Source organism: Austrofundulus limnaeus, unplaced genomic scaffold (genome assembly GCF_001266775.1).
Source record: "Austrofundulus limnaeus strain Quisiro unplaced genomic scaffold, Austrofundulus_limnaeus-1.0 Scaffold311, whole genome shotgun sequence".
Lineage (NCBI taxonomy): Eukaryota > Metazoa > Chordata > Actinopteri > Cyprinodontiformes > Rivulidae > Austrofundulus > Austrofundulus limnaeus.
In genome coordinates, this window is record NW_013952713.1 from 302,996 (window position 1) to 317,934 (window position 14,939).

At 38.5% G+C, this 14,939-nt stretch overlaps 1 protein-coding gene across 12 annotated transcripts in view; it reads right to left on the reverse strand.

Annotated features, from left to right (window-relative positions):
- The window catches only part of unc13c (unc-13 homolog C (C. elegans)), a 133,458-nt gene extending 118,597 nt beyond the window's left edge, over nucleotides 1–14,861 (reverse strand). For 11 of the 12 annotated variants that reach the window (XM_014021951.1, XM_014021949.1, XM_014021956.1 and 8 more), the window contains exons 1-2: nucleotides 14,361–14,860; nucleotides 3,229–7,498 (exon numbers count right to left, since the gene is read on the reverse strand). In XM_014021951.1, coding sequence (XP_013877405.1) covers nucleotides 3,229–7,300 — 4,072 coding nt within the window. In that variant the 5' untranslated portion in view covers nucleotides 7,301–7,498; nucleotides 14,361–14,860. Of the gene's footprint in view, nucleotides 1–3,228; nucleotides 7,499–14,360 lie in introns of all 12 variants that reach the window. The other variant, XM_014021957.1, reaches the window with a different exon arrangement.
- Nucleotides 14,862–14,939: the final 78 nt, after the last annotated feature.

Here is a 14,939-nt window from a genome sequence, read left to right on the forward strand (position 1 = left end):
GTATTTCTTCTATATCTTAAAAAGCCTTAAACAATGACTAATAGATTGCTATTGGTTTATTATTTTTTGTTTGCTTATTTTTTTTATTTAATTAAAAAAATACCTTTGACCATGGACAATTGTTGGTAATATTGTGCACGTACAATAAAGTATTTTGTGAACATATGATGACTTGCTCAAAAGTATCAATAATCAGTAATCCTGAAATGGAGCCAATTCACAATTCTAGTTCGACATAAACAAATTATACATGAATACTGTATATAAGCAAGGCTTTTATTCCCTCACCTACTATATGCAGCTAACCTTGCTTTCCTGGTTCCATGCAGCATTTCACATGTCCTCCTATAAAAGCAGCAGGGCTCAAATGTCCTCAGACTTTTCAGAAAATATATGTGACCAGATAACTCATGGCCAATTGACAGCAACAACATGCATAAAGAATAACCTGTTATCTTCCCATTGTTGGTAGAAGCTTATTTGAAGCTATCATATGTACAAACATGTAATATATCTAACTGAAGCTACTTTTAGCAAGCTAATGTTAGCATCTTCTAGACAACGGTAAACATTTTTTTAAAAACATGGTTATAGTTAAAGGCCAATCCAGGCAGCAAATAGTCCTACAAGTGAAAATGTCTTGGTTAGTCTGAAGCTTAACTATGTAATCATTCTGAATCAAGTTCACACTTCTGTTCCTCTTTGAAGCATTTGAAAATTACAATGTAAATGAATATCCAGCAAACTTTCCTGTCCTAAACAAAATATACTAATGAAAATTAGTAAACACTGGGCAGTATTTCAGAAATATTAATTATTTTTTATTATTTATAGTAGTAGTAGTACTATCAGAAGTTGTATATATAGAAGTATATTTGAAAATATATATTTTTGCCATTTCTATAGATACATTTTCTTTTAAAAGCATACAAGAAAAAGTTGCATCTCTAATAAATCTTAGAAATTATTTAATAGGTAATAAATTATGCAATAGCAACCAGGATGTTAACAGTGGTGAGTAATCATTCAAGCTCAGATGCTGCTGATATTAAAAAAGTGTTTAATCTAAAATCCAGAGCTTCTGAAAATGTGGAAAGTGTTGAGTAGAGGTCTTCCCTCGGTTTCCCATGAAAATTTAGAAATGAAATCGCATAAAAAATRGAGACTTTTCATTCTCTGTATCCGCATGTTTTTGAATCCATCTTTCTTGAGAAATGATGCACTAAGCATAAGCAGGGTCTACCTTTTATGGTCCTCGAGGAGCAAACAGCAAACTTTACTAGCAGCAGACCTCTATAAATATTCCTAGCAAGGCTGACCTGGTTACAGGTTGCCCTTGGGATTGCAAATTAGCATCTGAATACAAACACTACTGTAGCTTATTGAAGATAGGCGCAAGAGTGGCAATACTGATGAGACTCCGCCACATATGCCACCATCCAGAGCATGAGCATGGGGAGTACCCATAATCCACGCAAAGGTCATAATTTSACAAAGTAGCAAAAACATCATAAATACATTTAGACTGTCTCCTCATCTGTGGCAGAATAATATTAAACAAACTGAGTTCATTATTCTTAAAACTTCACATTGTTTGGCTCAACTCAAGAYGCAGAGTAGACACTTGCAAAAGTACCTTGGAAACAATGTATAGTTACTATCCATATAAAAACGTTTCATTATACTCTAACAAAAACAAATGCATGATTTAAACACAACAGATATATCAAAAATGATCTACTTTATGTAAAAATGTAGTAATTTGTAAAAGAAAAAAAGCAGTCACTGAATATTGCCATTTGGTCACAAATTTATTTGGAGTGTGTTGCAGTCTTCACATTATTCACAATAAGCAATAAGTCAATGAGCCTAATATGTTGTTGTGCAAAAATTGTTCTGAATGGAACTGAAGTTCAAAGCTAACAAATTTAAATAAAGCAAAAATAAAAATATATGTTATTCAACATAATCATATAAGACTTAGTGAGCACTTATTAATAAGATGTTTAAATACATCATGACCAGTCATGTTTGCTTACATTTCACTTCTATTACAAATGATACTTTTTTATGTTTTTCTCTTTAAAGTGATATAAAACAGACAAAACCTCATGTGTCAAATTAGTTTTATCAATTCGTGTTCTGTTTTGTAGATTAGAGGCCGCATCTCTTCTACAAATATGATAAAGTGGATTGGAGATTGCAATTTACACTTAAAATAATCTATGCAAAATGAACAACGTTGCTATGCACAAACACTGTCACACCACCGGTGTTGATTTGTAGCCTTTGTAGGTCAAGGGTTTTTTAATTTTGAATAAGAGGGAAATTTTCTTGTGTCTTTTCTTGCCAGGTGGAGGATTGTTCTATCAACGAATCAATCTTACTTTTTTTAGAAAGTCTTGACCCCATCAGCTGCAGAATTTTGATTCAATGCAACTGTAGCACTGTCATAAAGGAACATACAAAATACAAATACTAAAACACAGTTGAGAGGATTTGTCCAGTATAAAATAAAATTAAATTAAATTAAATTAAATTAAATTAAATTAAATTAAATTAAATTAAATTAAATTAAATACACACCTATAGTATGCAAAAACAGTAAACATATTAAAAACCTACTATAGGCAGCTGACTGTGCAACATAGGCCACATTCTTATTTACATGKAGATTGGGTATCTGTGATCTGATCACAGGGGGTCCTCAAGATTTATTTATTTATTTATTTATTTATTTGTTTATTTATTTATTTTTACCAAGTCTGAATATTCATGCTTAGAGCTGTGTAGAGCTGTTCCTGTAGAGCAGGAAGCATGTTTGTGTCAGCTCTGAATAGGTCCTTATGCTACTGATGAACTATTTCCACTACAGGTAGCATCGGGTATTACATGTCAGTATGTTTATAAAAAAGAATTTAAGACACTGATTACAGTCTTAAATAACACTTAGAAAAGTCATTATAAGAAGGGAAGGCAGCTGCATGAATTATGTTACTTACTGTATGTCTGATTCAAAAGTAAAGCAACTGTTGATTTTTTACCACCATTTTTTCTGACATTATAAAATACCTTGGTTTTGCATTATGTTGTATTAAAATGATGAATGTACATTTGCATTATTGACTGTTGTCATGTGCCATAATATATTTGTTCTCTGCTACTTGACCTGTAGGTCTGTAACACAATCATTCTGACAAAAAAAGATAGAAAAATGAAAAGCCATACCTCCTGCCAGGATTTGTTGCTCCAGTTCAGCCATTTGTTTCCTGTAAGCCCTCAGCGCTGCCTCCTTAAATGTGGGACGAACACGCTTTTTGGGTGGTTCTTCTATTGGCTTTTCCTCAGGAACATTGATGTTTTCATCTCCCTGCTGTTGTTGTTCCACTTTTTCAGTTACTTCAGCAGCCTCCTCTGCTATCTCCTCCACCTCTTCCAGCTCCTCTATGCCCTCTTCCATTTCTTCTGTCTCATCATTGTCCTCGGTCTCATCTGCTTCTTCAACATCTACATACTCAACCATTGCATCATATTCAGCAGTGTCCTCAGTGAGCTGGTTTTCATAGTTCTCACTGTACTCTTCATCATACTGCTCATCCAAACTGCAATCATACTCCAAAACATGCGTCTCTTTACTTGCTTCATATTCATCAGACGTTTCAAAAACTTGAGAAGCTTCGGGTCCTTGAGTAGGCTCAATGTTTTGGGATGCCTCAATGTCTTCAGACACATCATAATCCTGGGAGGTCCCACACTCTGGTTCAAGCTCATCAGGCTCCTTATTTTCATTCACATTAGTCCTGTTCTCCAGGTTAGCTAGTACCTGCTCCATTACTTCAACATAATGGGTCTCACTGTCCACCGACTGTTCTCCTGCTTCTAATGCTGTTTTATCCTCTTCAGCCTTATAGAATACAGGCTCTGTGTGGATATTTGAGTCCATTGTAGTACAAGGGGTATTTGCAGTAGAAGTGGACATGGTACGAAAACGTCCCATRAAGGAGGAAGATGAGTTGTTTGGTTCCTCAGGAGGAACAGGGGTAGTCTGCGAACCTGACTTCCAAACAACCTCCAAAGCTGACTTAGCTCTTTGAAGCGTAGATCCAAAGCCAAAACCAAACGACTTCTCACTGAGATCAATGCTCAGTCTACTGCTCCAAGACTTGGGAACCTCCTCAACCTTCTCTGTTCGAATTTCGCTCTGGCTTCGATACATGCTTGTGGACTTGCTCTGGGACTGATGAAAGCTATGATTAACATCTAATTCAGGGAATTTTTCATTATGACCTTTTATGGGGGTGTCCTTGGAAATATCTTTAGAACTTATTTTATTTGCTACTGTGGGAACGTCTGTTGGAGCTACTTTAGCTGGCTCTTTAGGGGTCACTTTAAAATTTTCTTTTTGGAGTACTTTTGGAGCTTCTTTAGGTGGAATCTTAGAAACTTCTTTAGGGGCTACTTTATTCGTCTCCTTAGGTGCTACTGTAGGTAGCTCTTTTGGGATCTCTCTGGGAAGAGTTTTTGAAGCTTCTTTGGAAATATCTTTAGCAGCAACTTTTACAACTTCTTTCGATGGAACTCTTGGAGCATCTTTAGCAATGACTTTAGGGGATTCCTTTGGAGACTCTCTAGGAGTTGAGTCAGGGGTCAAAACAGGGGTGTCAATTGGTGTTATTTTTGGGCTCTCTTTAGGTGAATCTTTAGGACTTTCCCTAGGAGTCATTGCAGGGCTCTCTTTTGAAGTCACTTTTGAAGAGACCTTGCCAGTCTCACCAGTAACTGACTTTGGTGTCACTTTAGACACCTCCTTAACTACTGGCTTTGTGGTTTCCTTGGGTGTGAATTTAGGAGTGTCTTTAGAGATTACGTGGGCACATTCTTTAACAGCTGATTTTGATATTTCTTTAGGTGAGTCTTTAGTGGTGACTTTAGATGTTACTTTAGATGAAACTTTAGCAGAAATCTTTGGATTTTCTTTAGCCAGTATTTTAGGGTTTTCATCCTTAGGAGTCAATTTACTTTGTTTTTGTGTTGCTTTAGGAGCAACTTTAGGAACCTCTTTCGGYGATGACTTTGTGCTTTCTTTTGTGATAACCTTACTTCCTTCTTTAGACTGCCTGGCAGAGGTCTTGACTGATTCTCGTTCTGTGATAGGAGGAATAATGTGGGTGGTTATAGTTGGTAAAGAAGGTTCCCTGTCAAGCATCATAAACTCTTCATCTCCCTCAAACTGCAAATCAACCTCCTGACATTTAGTGATGTTCTCTGGAAAACCAGGGATGGTTGATGGGTCAAAGGGGCTGCTAACCTCTATAGAAGCTTCCAAGCCAGAATCAGCTCCTTGTTCTAGATGATGCCAGTCTTTCCATGGTGACAGATCACCTTGCAAAGATAACTGGGAACCACTGTAGTGACTTCTATCCCCAGACATGCAGACAAGCCCATTGCTCACCCCACTGTCAATAGTTTCTGTAGTTTCAACCTCATTGTGTTCATAACTTTGATTACCATGACTGGGAGGGTGACTAGGGCTAGCATACCAAGAAGAGGCCATGTCCTCTTGTTTTCGTTGCCACAGTTCCTGATCAGAAGAGGAGAGCAGGGAGCAACCATTTGCTCGTGTGAAGTACTGGCTTTCTGAGAAGTCTTCTGAGTAAGACTGGCAAAGTTTTGAACAATCAGACTCAGACCGACTAAGTTTAGGAGTAGAATAGTCACTCTGAGAAAGCCAACCAGAGGTCAAATCAGAATAGTAAGTTTTTGCATGCTTGTCAGGGTCATAATAAGGATCATCAGCATAATGAACTGTGCCTGAGTAGCACGCTTCATCTCCCGACCGGCTGTGGTCGTGGGACCGTCTTTTTTCAGATTTGGCCTTGTGAACAGGCTTTGAAATGACCATTGCATATTTATTTTTACTTAACTCATCAAGTTCTTTATCACTGTCCATTGAGTCCCAGTCATCACTCTCTACTACTTTGTCTTTTCCTGAGACTTTTATATCCATACTTTCATAGGTTTGTGAGGATGTCATGGTTTTGTCTTTTCTCTCCTTCCCATCACTTGGCAAGCTATCAGTAGAAACTGTGATCCCTGTACCTTTAAGCTTATAGCATTTTTTTAAGACTACATCCCTATCTTGTGGTGTGGTAAAAATAACAATTATAGGACGAGGTTTTGCATTAGAACATTCTCTTTGTTGCCCTAATCTATGCGCTAACTCGATTTTAATTGTTTTATGGGCATCAACAAAACCCATTTTTTCTTTCAGCAGCTTATATATTAAACTTTCTGTTTTTTCCGAACGTTCTTCGGGAACATTTAGGAATCGTAAGGTTAAATTATTGGCCTGGTGGCTGATTTGTTTTATGTAGTCATGAATGTCTCGTGTTTCCCTTCTGGACTGGACAAACCCTGAGCGAAGCTGTTCTATCTCACTCTGAACTACCTCTACACTGCTGGAGATCTCATCGATAGAGCTCTTTAGTGCATTTACATGACCACGAAGCTCAGATAGTTCTGTCTCTATTTGGCTGATCCCCTGAAGCTCCTTGAAAATCATTTCCATTACATCCTGGGTCTGACTGATGCAACCTGTTGAAGATGACCCAGGCTCCAGAGTTGAGCTTTTTTGCTGCCGTCCAGCACGGTCCAAAGATTTGCTCCGAATGCCCAGAGTTTTCCTCCAGTTGCTCACTTCTGAGTCTGAGGAGACACATTCTTGGCTCTTTTTCCATTTTCTTAACTTGCGTAGAGCACCCAGCCGAAGTGTATGTAAACTGGAACGTTCCACTCGTTCCCCCTCAGAACTGCCATCAGAAGGAGCTAAACTGATGAGACTCTTCCTATTTCGTCTTACTGGCATAGTGTGTGATTTATGCTCATCTAGTCTCCGGACAGGTTTTGTCTCACTTAAGAAGTCAGAGTAGCTACTATCAATCGAAAGAACGTCAGGAAAAATGCTTTCATTATTGTTCAAAAAAATTGAGTTTTTTGGGAGTCCATTTGCTATGGCCACACGATAACTGAAAGTGGGTGACAAAGAAGAGCAGTCGTTCTTTCTGTCGTCCTCCTCAAGCGATATGTTACGTGCCGAAGAGCATTTGGAAATCTTTTTAACTGTAGTCTTAAGAGTGGTTGAGAGAGTTAAATTCTGTGCTTGCAAATCAGTGGTTGATTTGGGCTCTTTATTTTCACTTCTTTCTTTCTTCTTTATTGGGTTTGCCAATTTCTTTGTAAACATTCCTTTGCAAATCTTTTCAATAAAGAATGTTACAGTCTTGAGTAGGGCAGCAACCATGGATGGTGATCCTGTGAACTGGTTTTATCATCAGGTGAAAGAAGGAAATTTCCGAGAATGCAGCGTAGGTAAACCAAGCACAACTGGCTTACGCTTGGCAGGAGAAGCCCAGCTCAAAATCACTAAAACCACAGTCTGTGCAGAGAGCCACAAGTGTTTCTAAATCCAGTGTCCTTCCTCCAGAAAAAGGAGTATTCTCTGAAAAAAACAAAACACACACAATTTATTTTTAYATTGCAGTTTGATTAAGCTTTCATATTACACAGAAAAAAGTAAAAATACAAATAGTAATCTAAGAAAGAAATTACATACAATCTCCTAAGTCAAAATATCGACAAAACAATATCGCAAGTGTTTTATTTTGCTGCCACACCCAAATGTTCGCTAAAAGTATCTGAGCACTTAGACAAAAGAAAATTACCAGGGTTATTCCTTAATGTTTTCTAATAATTGTCTAAAAAGTATTTCAGAATTATAAAATCTTCATAAATTCCTGCAGACAATAATGTCTAGTATGTTGTATGTTGGAGCTCCTATGAGAGTAAAAGACAAAGACAGTGTTGAGACAGTTTGTACAGTCAAGTATGTGAAGTAAGTGTCAGTCAAGGTCAATAGACCCAGCGGTTACACTAATGCTTCTACAGCATCTACAGCAAATGCTAGCCAATTATTTTAATTGATTCAACACAACAGCACTCTTGTCAGAGTGTCTGCGCCACACTAAGCACCAAACTATTTGTTTATACTTCTAAAAACTATTTTTGCAGAATATGTTTGATAATGAATGCCAAAGGTAATATTTCATTTGACAGAATTAACAAAAAAAGTGTCATTCAGATAAAAGACAAAATGTGTGACTCTTTTTGCTTCCTGCTGGTTTAAACAAATTGTATAAATGCCTTTGCTAATTACAATGACTGCGTGAATCCCTTATAATGTTGAACACTTCATGTCCCAAATTAATTTAATTAGTATGCTTCAGCACCTAGGCCTASTTGCAAAGAGCACAACGTCACAATCTTATAGTGTTTGGGGAAAAAAGCCAAGTAATTTGAACCATGTAGAGTTTAAGCTTCAACAGCTTGGGGTGGCTCTGAGAGGTGTGTTTTATTTAGAGTGGAACTGGTCAACTGCGTCAAAAGACTGATGTTTTGTTGTGCAGAGGATCGGACAGCTGCTCCACATTAGTTCTGGGGTTTAGAGTTTGATCTCTCTACAGTCTCATGACCACAGAGACATGTTCACTTCAAATGAGCTGTGAAACACAGCATCACAGTTATCTTTTATTGCTGCACCAAGATGAAGAACCGTGTTCACGGAATCTAAATACTGGTTGCCATCAAGGTTCCCTCCTACCACCTTATATGATGGCATAGAGTTCAGAATTAGTAAAATACAATTAYGTTAGTGTTTTTTGTAAAACTGTGTAATTATTTGAGGTACCACAAGAATTTATTAAATATGTTTACCTAAATTAGCATAAAACCATAAAAATAATATTTGTAACAGTTCTGAAGTCAAGTAAAAATCCAAATTTTGGACACAATTCTCATTCAATTTCAATCAGTATACGATTCAGTTTGACTATATATGAAAATAACCTTTTTTTGTGCTCACAAATAGCATATGGCAAGCCTTTTGTAACAACTTTTGAGATCCAAATTTGTCAGCTGATAACGAAATATTTAAAAATGTTTAAAGGTTGGCACAAAGTTTTTACCATCTTGAATATGAGCCTTTCTGTATAATTGTATGACACAGAAGTAAACCACACAACCACAGTTAATCGGTATTAGTCATTCTAAATAAYAATCACTTTAGACATTGTGAACATTTGAAAGGGAAATGTGTCTCCTAATGAGCTACTACAGTGTCACTGCTACAAGTTGGGCACATTAGTAAATAATTGCTTGTGGTGACACTTTTTCTATTGCATTGTTGCATAAAAAAACATAAAACAAGATGATTTAGCTCAATTGGCATAAATAAATCTGCACAAAAAAAAAAAACAGGTGAAGTATTTTTTTCTTCAAAAATATCCTGAGGTAGTGGAATGTTGCACAGCTGCTACAGAAAATATTGATGTCATCATTTTCAGCTGGTWAAATAAAACCAGACTGATTCAGATTTGAATTTATCAGGTTACTTCTCCACTAATTATTTTTACCTCATGGCCGTTTGCAGAAGAACATGTATGTGACATGAAACTGGTGCATTTATTGTGTACACAACTAAAAAGGTTTAATGAGAATGAATGATGAGTGTTGAATTATTTGTGTTACAAATGAAGATCAATTGATTTTTAAGATTGTGTAAAAAAACACTATTTATTTATTTATTTATTTTGCTGAATGGAACAAATATTTAACCAAAATTGATATTTTTGTGGAACATACATTGGCTTTGGTCTTTAAATGACTGTTAAAGAGTTCTGAAGCTGGATCATGTTATTGTAGCAGCATTATATAGTTTACATTTTCCTCTTCTTCTTCTTCTTCTTCTTCTTCTTCTTCTTCTTCTTCTTCTTCTTCTTCTTCTTCTTCTTCTTCTTCTTCTTCTTCTTCCTCCTCCTCCTCCTCTTGCTGTAGGGGCCACCACAGCATGTGAACTAATACAAAAGCTTTGACAATGGTTTTGTGCTGGATGACCTTCCTGATGCAACCTGGGCTTGAACCCTCAGCCTCAGGAAAATGAAAGCACAGCAGTGACCAACAATCTACTGCAACCCTGCAGCTGCATTATGGTAGTGGGCAAAAATGAACCTCCTTCACATTGTGGGCAGGTTTGGCCATAGAGATAAGATGAGGAGCTTCATCATTATGGGGGTGGGCGCGTGGGGTCTCAGACTACTGCATAGCAAAAGGAGTCAGGTGTAGTAGTTCGGGAACCTACTTAGGATGCCTTCTGGGTGCCTCCCTTTAGAGGTTTCCCAGACATATTGCACAGGGAGAAGACCCTGGAGCAGGTCCTGAACTAGCTGTAGGCTTCCTTCCTGGCCTGGAAACAATTTGGGATCCCCCAGGATGAGCTGGTGAATGTCACTGGGGAGGGGATATCTGGGTCTCCCTCGTGGATCTATTGCCTCCACAACCCAATCACAAATAAGCGTAAGAAAYTAGATGGATTACAGAACAGTTCTCACACTATTTAATATTAAATGATTACCACTTTGGCTATACTTTGGTTCTATCTTGTGGAGGCTGCAAACTTATTGGTTTGGCTTGAAAATGACCTATTTTCTGGGTGCTAATAGTATTGTACTGCTGGACACGTATTATTTCGTGGTCAACACAAAATCATTATCAGTCATTCCATCCATTATATAGCATCATTTTATTCCAATTAGGTATTTCTTTTAGTTTATTTGATTAAAAAATTTAAGAAGTATTTTGAATAAAAGAAGAAATGTTTCAACAACAAAGAACCTGTCCAGAGGACCTGACTCAACCTTGTTATATTTTTCTACCTGAGTTATTGAGATGCATTAAGACTGTTTGTTTTTACTTTTCAATCAATTAAGTGCATCTGCCCTTGCTATTTGTATCAGATAGCTCTGTAATATCTGACCTAAATTAAAGCCATTTCATTTCTTCACTTCATATTACATCAATAACATTCTAAAATGTTTAAATCAATTGTATTCTTTTTTTACTTGACAATTTACTGTACCAACAGTTGGATAGCACCGTTGAAAAGGATCCATTATGAGCTATTAATGGGACTGAACATCAAAACAGTTCTGGTCTCCACATCATCCATTACTTTTTATGCTCACCTTTTATTATTCATTGCTTACTCACATAATGTGTATAACTTGGGTTGCTCAGTAATAGATGGTAGCATTTATTACATTTTGTTTATCGTGTGCATTGTTTACTTATTTAACTGTTCATCTGCAAGATTAACTAAGTTATTAAATTTGCTTAAATATTTTACTTGGGGTTGGGCACATTTAAACTTTAGAAGTATTGGCCTATTATGAGCTGAAACAAAGTTTTAATTGTTTTCMTTATTACGAACAGTATAAGGTTTCAGACTTTTCTTGATTGCAAGTTTATAATTACAACTTTTCTGTTATTTGAAGCAAATATTTTCAAATAATTCTATGCAAAGGATTTAGTGTCTTTTTTACATTTTGAGGTGTATAGTTTGAAAAAGATACATTAACAGTCATGCAGGATTAATTATTTAGTAATGATGTGCTTTCTGTTTCATGCTCACATCTTTTTTTAGGTAAAAACAATTTTGTTTCAAAAAACATTTTGCTTTGCATTTAGAGAACTACTATTTGTGAAGATTTATTTTAAAAAAATGCCATATTTTAAAAGCAATACCTCGCCTATATTTTGATTTGGTTGAATTTACAAAATAGGCTACAACTGTGGTCCATGCACAAAATAACTAATCTTTTTTGCACCCTTTCAGACTTGTACTTTGAYATGCTTGTGATGCAGGATGTGTGGATTTGTGACACTTTATTCTAGCAGACAGTGAGACAGCACAGACAAAAAAACACACCATGGTGCACCGTGGCTGCGTTCTGTCTGGACACATCGCACTCAAAGGAAACTGGTGTTTAGTGGGTGTTAATCACCAATTACTAAGCTGCTTTTTTCTGTTCACAAAGCCAACATCCTGACATTCGCATGTTAAGGTTTGACAAATGAAGCATTCATTTTCTTCATGAGCTGGAGTTGATGCACAAATGACTTGCTAATGCCCAGGAGGTATCGCCTGTATCGTTCCATTAGAGTGTAATGATGCAAGAATTGAGAGAAAGAGATGACGAATAGCTAGATTTCCTCATCCAGCTTATGTGTGTTTTACCAGTATGACCACAGAATCTGCAGCTTCTGCTCTTCTTTGGGCAGACTCACATCGGTCGCACGGAAGATTATTTGGTGCCATCATGACAAGCACATATAAATGAAAGTGGGAAACTGATATGATTATTAGAGAAATGTGGACGGTGGGAATTGATTTATATGAGTTGCATTAGTGTATGCTCACACTCTTCTACCTTCTGCAGGATGCATTTAATAACTATTATTGTTCTTACGTTACAAAATATCTAATTGCTTTTTTTAATAAATACAATCTAGCAAGTCACATGTTTGGCTTAATGCATTTGAAATAAAAGTAGCAGTATAGGATATCGCACACCGCCTTGCATGCCAACATTTTAAATAAGGAGCTCATAAACTCTGTTAGCATCTCAACTACTGCCATATCAAGCTCAGTGTCTGTAAAAGTGACTAAGTTGTAACCATTTTTGTGTTTCTCGTGGTTAATTAACGGAGGCAGCCATCTTTAAACTGGTTAACTCTAAGAGTTCTTCAGCTGTAGATGTAATTCCAAGAATTGTTTTTTTTTTTTTTTTTTCAGTTTTATAAAAATCTGTCCACCAGATCATGATATATCGTATTTTGCCAACAGACACTCACATTTCGTGATAGCAGGTGATAAATATTTGGTTTGTTGCTGTGGTTAATTTGTTGTCATAATACTTTTCTCCCAACAATCCCATTTATTTGATTCTGTGAACACTGGTCTAAGCAGTAAATGTTCCTTAATGCATCTCCACATCTCTGTTAACTTGTTTCTTTCCCATCTTGATTGCTCTGAGATGAGTGGTTAAAATGATAACAGAAAGATTGTGGTCCTGTGATACAACCCCTCCCATTTGTGATTCATTTACAGAGGAAGGGGAAGCACCCCATCACCACAACCACTCCCTCTGACACTCTGCTTCTGTAGGCCAAGCATCCTTATCAAGAGACCTTTTGGACTTATTTTACTCCCTAAATGTATCTGATTAGCAGAGCATGTTACACTGAAACACTTCATGTCTCATAGAATATTTCTGCCACTCCCCTTTTTTAATGAAAAAGGCTGTCAGTTGGAGGCTCGCTAACCTATTTCTCACAATACTACAACTTATRGTGTGCCTCCTGATGTAGAACCCAAGTTAGCCAATTTGAGAGCACCGTGCTTCGAGCGATTTCCCTCCATGCTGTGGTGGGCTGCTTGTTCCCCACCACACACATCTCTCCGGGTGAGTTGGAGAGACATTCTGTGCAAACCTTCCAAAAATGGATGCATATAGATGAGACATGATTATGTGTTACRTCATGTCTCCAGAGCCCACGATTATGGATTACGGTTGAATGTGGATGAGAGCAGTTGTGAGTGCACGGGTGTGTATCTGCGTGTGCAGTTGTGCATGAACACACATGAGCCATGCATGCCTCTGTGCATGATTGCTTTTAAGCATGCAATTTGCCGCTCTGAGGGAAGAGCGGAGTAGCCTGTACCAGAGGAAGCTGTGCATGGGAGGTGTGTGTGGTGTACGTGTGTGTGGCTGTGTGTATGTGTGTGTGTGTGCATCCCCAGATCATGTTGCCCTCACGCCCATCCTCAGCCACAATCCGACCTTTCCTGCTTTCCTGAGTGGTCTATTTCCTAATAGTGGTGTCTTCGTCTGCAGCCTTAGGAAGGAAGCCAACATCACAACAGATTGTCTCCCCTCATAAATCAAAATATTACCAGATCTTTGGCCGTCATGACYGGATCCAGCCTCATCGCGTTTTGCTCTGTGTGAAACAGCAGCATTGCACACATGCTCTCATGTTGTGCCATGTTATGCAGAGCAACATGAGGAAAGGTGGGAAGCAGATCAACTGGGCATTTGTGGAATCGACTGTGCCTGCACCAGGCTGGGATTATTTCTTTATTCATTAAATAAACAGCAACAATTGGTCCAAATGTCACCCCCCACCATCACCAACACACACACCCCACCCCTTGATTTGTTGTATTTCTCAGGTTGGCTCCATCGATATACAGACGATGCCATCTACCCGCATCCTTCTCATATAACGTTTCATTAATTCACTCACAGGGCCACGGGGGGATGGAGGGGAGGGAAGCAACAAGAAGACACGGAATGAAGTGAAACACTCACAGATCCACACACGCATGCAAACAGCGCCCAAAATGGTGTGTGTGTGTGTGTGTGGATGACAGGGGAGGGTGCGTTGCGCTGCGCCGCCGCACATACCTGCCTCGTGTCAAATCTCCGAGCGGGACGCCAGCCGTGGAGTGTGGAACCGATTCCCCGGGTTCAGCGAATGGTCGGTGCTGTAGGGGAGCGGGGATGCTGGGGAGGGAAAGGGACGGTGAGGGAGGGGTGGAGAGAGCGGCTCGGTGCGCAGCTGGCTGCTAATACCAGAGCTCACAGCATCTCTGCGCGTCGGGCAGACATCACATCCTAAAGCGCTGCTTCCGTGAGGAGAACGCACACACCTCTCTGCCCCCCATCATGCCACCGACGACGATGTACCCCCGATTTGCTGGGTCTTCCTTTCTTTTTTAAAGTCGCAATCTCCTTGGTTTTATTTGCCAACACGTACACACATACACACACACACACGCACGCAAACACACACACTTCTATAGACGGGACAAAGTGTCCTGTCCTGGTGGTGGAGGCAGACAGCACCTCTGCTGCTCCTGGCTGCCCAGACTGAGGCTCTGCTCCCCGGCTGGAGAGCTTCAGTCCATCCCCCTGTACAGATCTCCCTCCCCTCTTCTCTCTCTCTCTCTCTCTCTCTCTCTCTCTCTCTCTCTCTCTCTCTCT